Source organism: Saccostrea echinata, unplaced genomic scaffold, assembly GCF_033153115.1.
Source record: "Saccostrea echinata isolate AGI-Se365-2 ecotype Australia unplaced genomic scaffold, CSIRO_AGI_Sech_v1 ptg000056l, whole genome shotgun sequence".
Lineage (NCBI taxonomy): Eukaryota > Metazoa > Mollusca > Bivalvia > Ostreida > Ostreidae > Saccostrea > Saccostrea echinata.
Window position 1 is genome coordinate 11,821,686 of NW_026889805.1, and position 14,803 is coordinate 11,836,488.

Here is a 14,803-nt window from a genome sequence, read left to right on the forward strand (position 1 = left end):
ATTGATTCAGTTTTATGAAAACAAAGACTAATGAAAAAACTCTTTCTATCTACATTTTAAAGAGTTTTTAGAATCAAAGGTCCATTAATATTTTGGGAAATTAAGGAATGAACAAGCCAGATTTGTCTTCACTTCAACAATTTATACAGTTAATTACCCCCTATAAGGTCAACATGGTAAATTGAGGACCAAACACACACACACACACACCCTCACACACACACACACACACATTTATGCCAAAAAAACTCATTGAAGATTTTAATGAGGGAGATGTTTTTCTCGAAACTTAATGTAAAATATGAAGATAACAAACAATCAATCTCATAAATCCAGTAAACGAATCATGAACAGGGCAAAACATGGACCAGAGTTGGGATCAGGTGCCTAAGAGGAGTAAACATCCTCTGTCGATCGGTCACAAGGGCCGTAAGCTTTATGTATTGATCGGGTATACAGAGTACTCCGTAGCCAAATTTAGTCTAAAACTTAGACATTGTTTTCGTGTATGAACTGGGGGAGGGGGTTGATGTTTAAAGTCTTAGAGAAATATTTTGTTGTCAAAAATCATAAATTTCGTATAACATTATTAATCAATTGATCAATTAAGAGATTCCTGAAGTCTGTACAAAGGATGGATTTAAATCCTTAAAACGTGACAATATTTCTGTTTCGAACACTGAACATATACATAAAAAGGGGGGATTAGGAGTTTAATTTTTAGACTGTTTTCAATTTCAATTAACCTTTTTAAAAACGAAAGGAAACAAAAAGGGCCAAGAAAGTCCATTAGTGGGTAAAGTAACCAAAATAAGAGGACCATTGACCACAACCCTTACAACTGAAGATTTTTTCCTATATATTTCAATGTAAAACTTTGATTGCCTACTGTCGCCCACCATAACCCCATGGAGGGGTCATGATTTGAACAGACTTGAATCTACACCTCCTGGGGGCCGGTGCTTCCATATAAATATGAATAATCATGGCTTCAGCAAGGTTTATTACCAGGTAATTATTATATACATGTTCATGCAGTATAGCTAAAATAACATTGGTACAAATATCTTTAAGTGATATCGCCTGTAATGTTGCATAGGTTTCGTACGAAAAAAAAACTTCTTGGATCTTATTCTACTTCTTGACTGAAGTATTAGAAATCTGATATTGATAAGATTTATAACCTCAGATTTCAAGCGAAAAGTAGAATAGTAAAAATATATAAGAGACAGATTGGCTGCGTGGAGAGCTCTAGCTGAAAGTTAAATACACTTATTTCTCTAAAATAGTTTAATTTATCGTGATATGTTGGTAAGCAAAAATTTGATGACGTCAAGAAACTGCAATACAATGTAATTTATATCTGATTGAATTTTGAACAATTACAGAAACTTGCTGCAAACTTAAAAAAAAACATAATATCAGCTAGGTGAAGGTGTAGTTCAAAACCCTATTACATACTTTAACTCTGAATACGTGTATATGGTTGGTGGTGTGGTAAAGAGCTACATTGGACACATTATCAGTATAATAAAGAACAATAAACTGTAATTTTTTCCTTTAATATCTTTGTAAAGTTAAAATTTACATAATACTATATCAACCATAAATTAATGGCTTGGTAACGTTAAAATTTACAATATAACTATCTAAAATGTAACAGATGAACCATAGATTAATGGTTTGGTTAATTTAAAATTTACACTACATCAGATCAACCATTAATTAATGCCTTGGTAAAGTTAAAATTTGCAATATAACAGAGGTTATAGCTGATTTTCGACGATAACAGTACATGTATGCAGATTTCCCCCATTAAATTCTGGTATTATATCCGAAACAGGGCTTCTCAATAGAATACTGTATACAGAGTTGCCCAATAAACAAATATTTGTAAAATAAGTAATAAATTATTCTCTCCATTTATTAGCAATCCAGATGATTCATTTTCTATGCTAGATTAACAATTAACGACTTAGTCTACATTAATTTGAGGTGTAGCCTTCGTAACATATTGTAAGTTTGAAGTCATAATATGGACTTAAATATTGAATATATCATAAAAATTGCATTCTATATTTCATTTAATTGTTTTCCTTTTTGTAAAAGCATTCTGCGGACAACAACTGCCTTTCAATTGATTAGTCCACGACCACAGACAGTCAATGAGTACTCTGACATGACTTCTTGATTAACAGCTGTGTGTGATATCCTTGTGTAGACTATCCCTGTTGTTCCTAAAACTTCCCGATTTTCTGCTCTTATCTCATACTCATAAGTATACATTAATTTTAAAAAGACATGGTGATATTAAATAAACCGGTAGATTAAAATGAATGGCAAGCTTTCACTTCTTCTAATTTAGACATGTAAAATTTGAATTGAGACAGGATTTGTTATAAACGTCTATATACATATGAATATATTATCAAATATTGTTTCAGTAATAATGCATTTTCTACTTATTATCATGAAAAGATTTCATTTCTCTAATAATAATTTTGAAGAAAAAACCACGCTATATACATGTGCCTTGTTGTTTGATTTCTGCACAGTCAGGTTTATGCAATTGAGTTAAATAAAGCTAGAATAAGTAGAGCCATCTTATATTCAGCTACTTAGTGTTTACTTATAAATGCAATGTTTTAAAGGATTAGGAAAAGTACCATTTTACAAACTTCTCATTGAACTGTTTATCAAGAGATGGATTTCTTTAGGATTTTTGTTCCAGTATACTTTCATTATCTCTTGACTCTATAAAGCATTCAGTACTTTTTTTCTAACAAATTGATGAAATATGGAGATAACGAACAGTATTCAAGCTCAAAGTCAATTAAAACAATACAAATCAGGAGCAGAGCAAACATGGACCTCCAAAAACATCAGAGGTGGGATCAGGTGCCATGGAGGAGTGAGCATTCTCCGGTCACACCCGCCGTGTGCTCCTTGTCGTGATCGGGAAATAACGGAAAAATCCGTCGACAATTCAGTGTGCAAACAATTGACTAAAAATAACTATGAAAAACGTCAGTCAGCACATGACTTAATGATAGACTGTAGTTGCTGACAAGGTCATTGTATCTACCATAGAACTTACGAAATGATTACTTTAAACGAGACTGTTGATAGTCTTGTTTCATCAACTTGTTTGTCAATAACTTAGCCCGTTTTAGAAATTGTTCATACGTAGAGCATGCTCTTGCGTATCGAATCAACTGAGAGATATACATCCCATATGCAGGTGATAATGGTATATTGCTGTATAAGTAAGGGGAGTTGACGATTGAAAAGTTAAAGTCATCACGTTTATCATAAAGCTTTGTTGTTAGATTACCATTAACGTCTTTTTCAAGTAAAATATCCAAATATGAAACAGATGTGTCAGACTCTGTGGTATCTTTTATTTCAAGCTCACTGGGATATATTCTGTCGACATATGAATGGAAATAACTATTGTTGATTGATAATACGTCGTCGATATATTTAAATGTCGAGTTGAAGGCCACAGCAAGAGATTTCTTTTTTTCATGTATATGTATAAGATTTTGAATAAATGCTGCTTCATATGAATTCAAAAATAGCTCTGCTAACAACGGGGCACAATTGGTACCCATCGCAATTCCAACAGATTGTTGGAAGACCTGGTCTCCAAAAACCACATAGATATTGTCAATCAGAACCTCAAGCATCTTTTTAATGTCAACTTCAGAGTACATGTTTGTACAATCAGATTAATTTTTAACAAAGTACTTTTGCAAATGACCAATGACAAGGTAGGTCAATTTACGAGTTCCATTTTTATTGATAAAGCAGCTGTCAACATCATAGATTGCATGATGAATACTATATTCGTATTCAAACTATAATCTCCAAACAACAACAAAAATGAAAAGAAACACACCGATGATTCCATAACTTACAACTTAAAACTCAACATAACAATTCATTAATAGTATTGAGATAAAAAAAACTTTCATAGGAAAAGCTTCAGGGACAATGTTAGCACAGGATATACTAATAAGCTAACCAGCCATTTAACTTAGAAATTTGCGACACACTATTATTCACATTGTATGTAAATTTTACAAATATAATATGCTCTCAAATTTTTAAAGACAATTTGTAAAATCTGTGCCAAATACATCAGTTTGTTGGGTATTGAAAATAGCACATTCCCTGGTACAGGTTTATACGACGTCATCAAAATTGACCATTTCCATAAATTGTACACTATTTCTTCATATTAGTGGGAGCTGCTATCATTTCTACTCCTTTGACAAGGTATCTTGAGTTAAATTACAGATTTTTAAAAGCCTTTCATGCTACACAATTTTTATTTACAAAACATTCTTACTCTACGTTAAATTATTTGAAGTTTATTTGCTTGACTTTAATAAACACAGAGTGTTAATGTGACCAGGCGTGACTTAAAACTCGATAAGTGACGATTTCGTCGAACATAGATACATCTTAGAATCTTAATGGGTATTTCTCTCCCTGTCATATCATGGATTTCATTTCCGTTTTACTAGATTGATTTTCTGACAAAATCTGTGGTAAAAATTAATTTGAACACAGATGTACACATTAAAAGTGCACTGAAAATTATAATGTTTTAAAGTTACATTGAGTCAAAATCATGTGTTTCTTTTAAGATTTTAGTATCATAAAGCGAAAGATTTATGAAAAATTAACGTGAGTATATTCAAGTTTTGTCAAACTGAACTACTCTGTAAAGCAAGAAAGACTGCAACATATGATTGCCGAAAAAAAAGTCGTCCATGTTTAGGTCACGCGACTTTTATTTTTATTATTTTTATTTTTTTTTAAAATTCGTATACAACATTGAATTAATGCAGGCAAGGGCGAGGAATATGTTCTGATAATCTTTTTAAGATTGTATCAAAATTCTCGAGCTTCATTTCTTGTGACTTGAGACCTGGTAACTTCTTCAACTTTTCTGCGCACGTGTACATGTACATTGAGGAAGAAGTCAAGCACTATTTCTCTCTTTAAGCAAGCAAAATTTTTCTTCTCCACAAAAGTAGATTTTTTTAGGTTCTGAAACCTGTAATTTTCTGAAACCTTATACTTTCAAGAATTGAACAAAATTTGCATGTGTCATGCAAAAAATCTGTTTTTGTCAATTCTCCCCAGTTTTGCATCACGGTGTCGCTTTAAAGTTGTTGAAAGTGATTTTTAGATAATCGAAGATATCAATATTTCCTCAGCCATATCGAAGTGTTCTTTAATAAAACATGCATGTTTTTTAATGGCTTACATGTAATAAATTTTTATGACCACTTATTCTGAGATGGCAACTGAGCAACCAACATAAACAATTTTAACTAGTTTACTAAAGTGTTGTACAAAGACAGGAAAAGATCCCTGGTCAAAACATTTTTCGATTCATTATCATGTCCATTTGCAGAACACAGACTTATACTGTAATCGTAACGATTAAAAATATATATAAAGACGCTAAAATTTAAAATTAAATGCAAAGCACTATAAAATCGTGTGATTTCGGACGCAAAATCAAACTTCCAAACCTTTTCAAAAAAATTTAATAGGTTTTAGTATAAACTCTCTCTCTCTCTCTCTCTCTCTCTTACACGCCCACCTACTAAGACGCATACATGTAACTTTCAGTTTCACTGACGCTGATCGCTCCTTTTCGGCATCATTTCGGACAGATACCTTAATATAACTATTCTTGACGACAACTTATCTTGTATATTACGTAAATTATCTCCCAATTTCCTGAAAGAGGTATGATAATTATTATTTTTCCAAAAGTAATAGAATGTGTGTGTTTTTGTATGAGGGGAGGGGCTATTAAATTTTATCACTCGATAAATTACAAGAAGAATTAATTTTCTAAATGTTCATTAATTTTCTGGTTTAGTTTGGTATATATCTTCTGTGATCTCTGATTTTCGACAGCAATCAACCGAAAAGAAAAAAATCGAGTTGAAGGTCAAGCATGCATTCAGAAATTTTCAAATCCATTACCCCAAGTACCCTGGGGACATTTTTAAAATATTCTCAAATAATTTATCAACATATAGCCTTTTTTCAGTATGTGAATTTGTCCTTAAGAGGATGTGGCCGGAAGAGCATCGGGCCTCCAAACTAAACAAATTATAATGGACGTAGCTTTTTGTTAGATAGAGAGTAAACGAGTAGCTGAGTTAATTGATAGACAGATGTGTTTCTCTGATCGAATAAACATAAAAGACATTGCTATTACATAAACATAGTTATTGAGATAGGTTAACAGATCCTGAGGCATTTATACCTAACGAGTATCAATTCTTTTGACAGTCACTTAAACGGTTAAACTGTTTTTAAAAGTCAATTGGAATGTCTTTATCCTGCTTCAAAGGGAATGAGATAAAGAAGACACAATCAATTAAATATTAGACACACAATGATAATAGACAAAGAATTTTGTAGAAAAATGTCCGAAAAATGTTAAAAAGTTAGTTTATTTGAAATATGTTAATTTTGCCCGGTGACAGTGTGTTCCTTATTGTCATTTTCCAAGTAAATATAAGCAAAAGAGGGAAAAACTACGTGGAAATAAACCTGCCTAAAGATTTTAACTAGATCACTTATCCAGAAAAATCCATAAATGCAATGTTGAAATCATGCTTTACTATTCTTACAAATGTATACCGAGTTTTTTTTAAAATGTTATTTAGAAAGGTATCATTCAATAATTTTGTAAACTGCTTCTTGAAAGAGGATCCACTCCCCGAGGAATTTTAATTTTTCAATTTTTAAAAAAAATATTAATGAATATTACCAATGAAAAATACACACAATTAATAAAGCAATAATAATTATTCGGAAGATTACACTCGACCGACTTTCAGTTTTTCCCTGCAAATCAAAATCGAAGAATTATATTTGAATAAGCGTTATATAACAGAGCTTTAACAAACCTTTCCTAGAATGCTATTTAATAAACATCTGTATTATAACAAATAATAAATTATTCCCTACTATTGTTATCTAGATGTGATATAATCGAGTCCATGTCAAAGTAACGGGATACATTGATTTATGGTGTAGTCTTTGTAACACATTGCAAATTTGAAGTCATAAAATTGACTGAAATATTGAGTATCATTAAATTATTTGGAAAAATTAGGAGCTCATAAGCGCAGATGTATAATATTATTTCTTTAACTGTTTTGTCTAAAATGTATTTGAAATATTATATGTTGTGTGGTGTGCAACTGCCTAGCAATGGGATAGTCCAGAACCGCAGACAGTCAATGAGTGTACTTGGACATGACTTCTTAGTTAACAGCTGTGTGTGATATCATTAATTATGTGAACCTTCCCTGTAATAAAGATGATTGTGTCTCGAGATCTCATATTAATAAACTTGCCTGTAAAGAAGTCGGTAATATACTGATGGATTAAAATTTTAAAAAAGTTTACTAGTATTAAATGTCTACTCAGATTTGTAATTTTCATTGAGATCCGATAATATTGATATATTTATGTAATATCAATTATATTATGCTTTTTAGAGTTGCTGTAATTTCCATAAGATTACTAGTGCACATATATACTCAACCTTCCTCAATTTTTTGAAGTATTTTCCAATCCATTTATGAGATACACTTAACTCGTGAAATCAAAAATAAATTTAATCCAAGTGATATTTTTATGAACGAATTAAAAATATATACATGATGTATGTAACTCCAACACCTCCAAATGAAAACCTGGAAAGAAGAAAAAACAAGGAAACATCAACGACTCCAGAACTTGATGCTGACCTTATAATTTATTAAACCAGAAACTAACTCTGGGTGTACTCACTCAAAGAAAAGACATAAATCATCATGACAATAGAGATTCTGTACTGATTAGCCAAATAAGTAATGTTGAGGGGTAACTATATTTTGATACTTAACAGACATTTTGATAAAAAAAAAAATCTGCCCAAATGCTCTAATAGATATTGAAAATAGCAACGAAAAAGCACCTATACTTCTCGTACATGGGTCACCAAAACTGACCACTTAAACTATTAAACCACTTAAACTATTTTCCCATATGAATAAGGCGTCAATCTTTTTCTTTGACAATGTATCTGGAGTTTAAAATGAAGATTTTGATACCCCTTTATATTCTACAAGACGTTCCTGCTTTAAATCCATTTGCTTTAAAATAATATAAAAAAAGGTGTTAGTGTGACCCTTTATTGTGAAAGGTTTGGTCGTTAAGTGTTGATTTCAAAGTAGAACCATTTTTTAGTTTAAGTGTGTAATTCTCTCACTGCCAGCTAATGTACTTTCCTTCCTTTTTAGAAGATATAAGTGGCAGATATATGTTTTACATTCAAAACATTCAAAAATGAAGTGCATTCAAAACTATATGTTTTACATTATTGAATGTAAGTCTTATATACACATGTATTATACATTATTGTGTATGTTAATCTATATATACAAAGACATGGTTACTAGTATTCCCTTTGTCTTCTTCACGTGTTCTTTACTAAAAAAAGTATATAATCTAAAATTAAATGGCACATACACCTTGTTCTATTTTAATTCACACGATTACTTCTTTAAATTCTGATTTACTGCAGTTATAAAGTTTTTATGAACACCTATAAAATGTTGGTAACTAGGCAACTCTAAAACTTGAAGTTTATTACACAGGCAAGTAACTTAAAAAAAAAGATTTCTGATTGAAACAATATTAGATTCGTTTACACAAGAAAATCATCACTCGTAGACTTGTCCAGAAATATTAAGGATTTATTTAAAAAAAATACGAGGTGTCTTCAGTAAAAAATTAGTAAATAAATTCAATAAATAACAAATAGTTTACCAAACTAAATATAAAAGCAAATGATTTCATTTTTTACGATCTAATACGTCAACGAAGAGTTATAAATAAAAATTGCATGATTTCCCCCTATTCTTCACAAGAAAATTCGATTTTTACAGTAGGCATGGTCACTATGCTGAGCTGATAATCAAACAAAAAATATTTCAAGCCAGAGAGATGGAAATAAGTGTGTATGTGAAAAATACGCTTCATTACAAAAATTGAAAGGTTATCCCGTTTCACTTAGTATACAGTGTCCATGAACATAGAGAAATTCAAAAGCTGGAAAACAGAGTTAAAGATGGCAGTCGATCTGGTTGATGCATGTGCACTGGAAGTTAATGTAAATATTGAGTGTGAGTGCCTAAGAATTTTGCTAGACTGCTCTACTTCCGGTTACAATCACAAGTGAATTTAAAGCTTAATTCTGATTGGTCAGTAAAACTGTAGAAAATTAAAACAAAAGTAAAACAGTGTTCTACCCTTCCCTTTTTTATACATGCACATACTCAATATCTACGTAACTTCCAGTGCCCGTGGGTCGATGGACATCGGAAGTGAAACAGAAAAATATTTATGTTTTGAGCAAAATGGTATCTAATGATGACAGATATACAGTGAAAGACATTGCTAAGACACAATAATTTCATCTGGACTGTTCATAGGAATCTGACTGAAGAAAATTGCTGCCATATGTGTGACTCGTTGTGCTTTCAGATGGGTTACTCACTGCTGTCAGATAGGTTCCTCACTGCTGCCAGATGAGTGACTCACTGCTGCCAGATGGGTGACTCACTGCTGCCAGATGGGTGACTCACTGCTGTCAGATGGGTTAATTACTCACTGCACAGGCACTTGTTTAGTATACGGGGCAACCCCTTCTTAATTATAATGGGATTAATATTTTAAAAAATTGCGAGCTTGAAGCGGGGGTGCCTGAAATTGAGTTACGTACCTTTTGGTAAAATTAAGTAGGGGATGCCCCGTATACGAAACAAGTGCTTGTGACTCACTGCTTCCAGACGGGTGATTCACTGTTGCCAGAAGAGTGACTCACTGCTGCCAGATGGGTGAAACTGCTTACAGATGGTTAACTCACTATTAACAGTTGAGTGACTCACTGTTTAGAGATGCTTAAAAGAAAATGTGCGTTAAAATTGCGTTTTTTAAAAAAAAAAAATTGACCAAAAAAAAATTGATAAACTTTGATGATTGACGATACAAGGATGGACTATTTTGGATGGACTATTTGGAGTCCCAGAGGAAGACAATAAATGTGGATTCAGAGAGGTAGCTGTAGTCCTATAATCGCCAAGAGAAGTCAGAGCTCTAAAAAGATTTTACAATGGTACAATAGTATCTTTTATGTTCAAACTTATTGAGAAAAGTTAAGCAGGTCGCCTGTTTTTGTTTGACTCAACTATGCTGCTGCATACAAGCATAAAGATGTAAACGAATTCTTGAAAAAAAGAAACTTTGAGAGGTTATTTATCCCTCGTGTTCACCAGATCTCAGTCCGATTTCTTTCTATTCCAGAAACCTAGGAAAATGTTCACAGGAAGACGCCACAATTTTCCTGGGGAGTCAACAAACGTCTCTTGAGCATCTGTAGAGAAAAGTATGCTGAGGAGTTCTGGTCGTAGTTCAAGAGACCTGGGACATGTGTGAAGGTTAATGGAAAATACTCTGAGGGATTAAAAACAAAATAAGTGCTGAGTGTTTTGATAACCTTTTGCATTATTTATAAAACACTCCTTTTATAAATAATGTGTGTGTGTTTTTGCGTGCGTGCGTGTATGTGTGTGTTGCTACTAAGTATAAATACAGGATTTATTGACTTTGCAATCTTAGAATTTTCAAATTCATGATTGATATTTCCTAACATTTAGTTGCTCCCCCTTTTGTGCCTTGCCAATAGGTTTCCTATGAATTAGGTTTGCACAGAACATTTCTGGAATCGAGTACCATTCCTGCTGAAGTGTATTCCACAAGTCTTTTTTTTTTTAGCCGTTGGTATTTCTGTACCAAAGTCCTTTTTTAAAGCCAATGATTTAAATTGCGTTTCAATTGGAATTGTCTCCCAAGCTGCCATTAGTGCTCACCAGGAGAAGCTGAAAAAAGTACTTGTTTATCATTTCTTAGAAAACGAATTGAATGTATTATCTAGCAGCATCCCATACATGTAACTCAAATAGCACAAGAAAGTTTCTCAAACGAAATATAGTTTCTACACTTCCGTTGCCCTGGAACAGTCAAATAAAGCTGAACAGACCTTATTCGAAACACACTGGTGACTGATAAATAAAGGATTTGTGACAGGCACTCTAGCTAGAACGGTGCTGAATTTCAAAACAAAGTTCTGTAAGGACTTAGTTAATAGCATACCTAATTGTTCGTACAAAAAGGGGAGCAGCTAAGTACTACAAAGTAAATTATCAATCATGAATATAAAACATTGAAAAACAAATTGCATAATTCATCATGTCTGTTGATTGTGCCCTTGTTTAGTGGCAATATACATTTTTTTCAAAATGTGCAACAGTTCACAAAAGCATGCAAGATGAAAAAGTAAATTAGTCAGCAAAGCACACAACAGTTTCTCTGACTTAAGTCTAAAACTCACAAGTTCATTTCAATTATTCATCCGTATGAAGATGTAGTTAGCTTTAATATTCAGTGTACGTCATTATAAAAATAAATCATTCCACAAAATGTAGAATATGAGCTAAAAATACAATTCGTACAAAGAATCCAAACAATGCACAAGCATATTGTATGTATTATTGTTTCCTAAAATGATCCTAAATTTTTTGTATTTGTAGCTTTGTTAACCCAGACAATAAACGAAAAAGTGTTATTATATTATAATATACTATTATATCATACGTAAATATGCAATCATATTTAAATCATATTTAAATCAAATTGCATATTACATTTTAACAATTCAACAAAAATCCGAAAGACTAAGTTTTTTTTCACTTCAAAATTGTAAAAATTCTGTCATTATCTGCATTACTATTTTGGTACAAGTATCGTAATTCCTGCGAACATATCAACAATTTTTAGAATTAAAAGCAATGAAATTGATTTTAAAAAATTGATAAAAATAATATTCTGAAAAGTATTGGACTTGTTGATTAAGTAATACAAATAAATATGCATTTTCATACCCGGAGCATTACTTGACTGAAATTGATTCTCCACAATAAGTTATCAGTTAATATATTATGAGTTAATATATTATTTTTGCAAAGGATTGTCTGCATTTGCTTCCCGTCTAGTGTATTTGTTACCAGGTTAAAACTGTGGCAAAAATCTTAAAGAAAAAACGTATACATATACATTTATATAAATTCTGCACTATCAAAATTGATAAAGTTTTTAAAAGGTCATATTTTTTTCTTTTGAATATAATGTTTTGGTCCATTTGGGAACAGCGCATGAAGCTAATATACGTTCACCAGAGGTGCCATGAATTGATCTACACTGGTCTACGATCAAAATCATGACGTCATTGTCCGTAATCACACAAGGGATTCTGTGTTTTCTGTAGTGGGATCGAATTGAACGACAATGCCATTTTCATCTCCGTTACCTCTCCCATTAGATAAAGGTTTGTTTTCCGGTGAGTGATTACCTGAATTATGATCAGTCTCTGAGTCTACATTAACAGTAACTGGTTTACTTTCTAGAGAACTTTCAGTTTTATTTTGAGGTTTCTGTTGGGATTGTCTAGATGTCTCCCTACCATTGTCAGACTTGGAATCAGAAGAGTCTCTATCGCTACTTTGACGAGTTTCTTCATTTTTTTCTTTCACAGAATCAACAGAAGCCCCTGCAGTTCTCACATCTAAAAGAGGAGAGGATGCCATTTTTACAACACGTTTAGGGGATGGAGGCGGGGAAGTTTTGACTTTTGCGTCCTCCTTCTTGGATGAGGATGTTGAAGGAGTTGTTTTCCGGAGTTTGAAGCCCTTTCTTATGTCCGTTAGTAAACGATCAATGATACACCCATCCTCATCGGGTTCTGGTACTGTAGGGGCATCTGAAAATAAAACATTTTTGTTAAAACAAAACCAAATAATATAGATACAGAACTGTCTGTAGGTATGCAGACTGACATACGTTTAGTACGTTTGCTCGCCATTTCTTGTTGCTGTTTCTTCCTGCGCTCTGCCTTTTCTTCCTGCTGTTTTCTTTGAAGATTCTCCTGTTGGAAAATTCAGAAAAGGAGTGGTGAAGTTTTCTCAAAATGTAACTTAAATTGAAAAAAAAAAAATTTACTAGTAAACTTTACCTTTTGGCACTGTTTAACACGATCACAGAACGTATTTAGATTGTTAATACATTCCTCTAATTTGAACGCTTTTTCGTTTTCACAGAAATAGCTGACCAGCTGCTTGGTAAGTTCGGTGATTTCCTGTAACTTCTTGTCTAGAGATGCCATCTCCTCCTCAGCATCCTAGAAATACCAAGGTACTGGTTACTTCCTGAATGATTTGCACATTGGTGTCAGTTTATTATTCTATTTCTGCATCAAACATAATGGGAACACATATTAAGATATCATCAATTCAAATACTAAGTTTGCTTCTCTGATGTCTCGGACGGCAGTTAGATAAACAAACCTTATAAGCCTGAGGGCTACACGGCTCACCTGTATGAAAGTTTTGAGTTGGTTTTTGACATCCTCAGGACAAGCCTCTAAATCTTTATGAAGTTTGTTGACACTGGTTTTTAACTGTTTCACTTCAGCTGTTAAAGCATCTACTGTCAACCTTTACAAAATATGGCAAGTTGTTGCATTTATTAAATTCACGAAAGACTCATATAATATTAAGAAATTCCTTCAAGATGTAATTTTGGCAAAAAAACTACTTAATTATCAAAATATTAGCGCAGATTTGATTGAGTTAGAGACTTCTTATAATTTGTGCAGAAAGAACAGATGTGTGAAACGTCTGGCTAAGCAAAATACACGGTATAATGGTATTATAATTTGCCTCTGTTACAAATCACATCTGTTCCTGAAATTATGCTTTTGTCTTGAACCCTTTTTAAAAAAAAAATAATCTTATTTTGTTTATGAAATATTTGTACAATGTGCTTCAAGAACTGATTTTTCATGCATCACCAATAAACCTCTAATTAATACACTAATCCATTTACTTTAAATATAAGATAATGAATTAAAGATTTACTTCAATAGTAAAATCACAGAAGCCCCTGACCTTGAAGCTCTAGCTAGATCCGAGGACATTTCGTCAACAAAATTCAGAGCGTCTTTATTCTCCTTCTCCGCCTCACCCACTAGGTAATGTAGCAGTGTCACCCGCGGTTTGTTTGCCCTCGTGTCCATCAGCTTATTCAGGGAGTTTATCCGGAAACCCATGGCATTCCCAGCGTATCCTCCCTAAACCGCAAGGAATATTCAGTAGACTTCATAATATTTATCATGTGGAAAATTTTGCTTATTATTGTAAATCTCTGGACTTGTATAAGCTACAGTATCCTAAATTATGTGCATTACTTATGAAATGCAAAAAAAAAAAAAAAAATTACCAGGGTTAAATTGCAAAGTATCTAGATATCTTGCGACTACATTTTGAAAATTTCACTAAATTGTATGATAAAGATCTAAGAGCTAAGTATGGACAATTACCGCGTTCATGAAATTCCCAGCATGTAAGACATATCGTAGGAAGACTTTGAAGGACTCGTTCTCTAGAAGGTGTTGGCAGGCCTTCACTACGGCCTGAATATTAGGTAACAGTGTGTCCAACGTTACTCGAAATTCGTCTTTTAGAACCAAACCATCAATACGAATTTTAAAGGACTGTAGCTGGATAAGTTTTAGGAAGAATTTCTCTGCGTTTCCGAGTTTCTCTTTGTCTCCCTCAAAACCTTTAATCATGTTCACCTGATAAACATGAACAAA

General features: G+C 32.7%; 1 protein-coding gene across 2 annotated transcripts in view; it reads right to left on the bottom strand.

Moving 5' to 3' along the window:
* Window positions 1-11,775: 11,775 nt before the first annotated feature.
* The window catches only part of LOC133172912 (inverted formin-2-like), a 35,217-nt gene continuing 32,189 nt past the window's right edge, over window positions 11,776-14,803 (bottom strand). For both annotated transcript variants that reach the window (XM_061307749.1, XM_061307748.1), the window contains exons 10-15: window positions 14,528-14,785; window positions 14,097-14,278; window positions 13,523-13,643; window positions 13,163-13,327; window positions 12,991-13,075; window positions 11,776-12,910 (exon numbers count right to left, since the gene is read on the bottom strand). In XM_061307749.1, coding sequence (XP_061163733.1) covers window positions 12,390-12,910; window positions 12,991-13,075; window positions 13,163-13,327; window positions 13,523-13,643; window positions 14,097-14,278; window positions 14,528-14,785 — 1,332 coding nt within the window. In that variant the 3' untranslated portion in view covers window positions 11,776-12,389. The remainder of the gene's footprint in view (window positions 12,911-12,990; window positions 13,076-13,162; window positions 13,328-13,522; window positions 13,644-14,096; window positions 14,279-14,527; window positions 14,786-14,803) is intronic.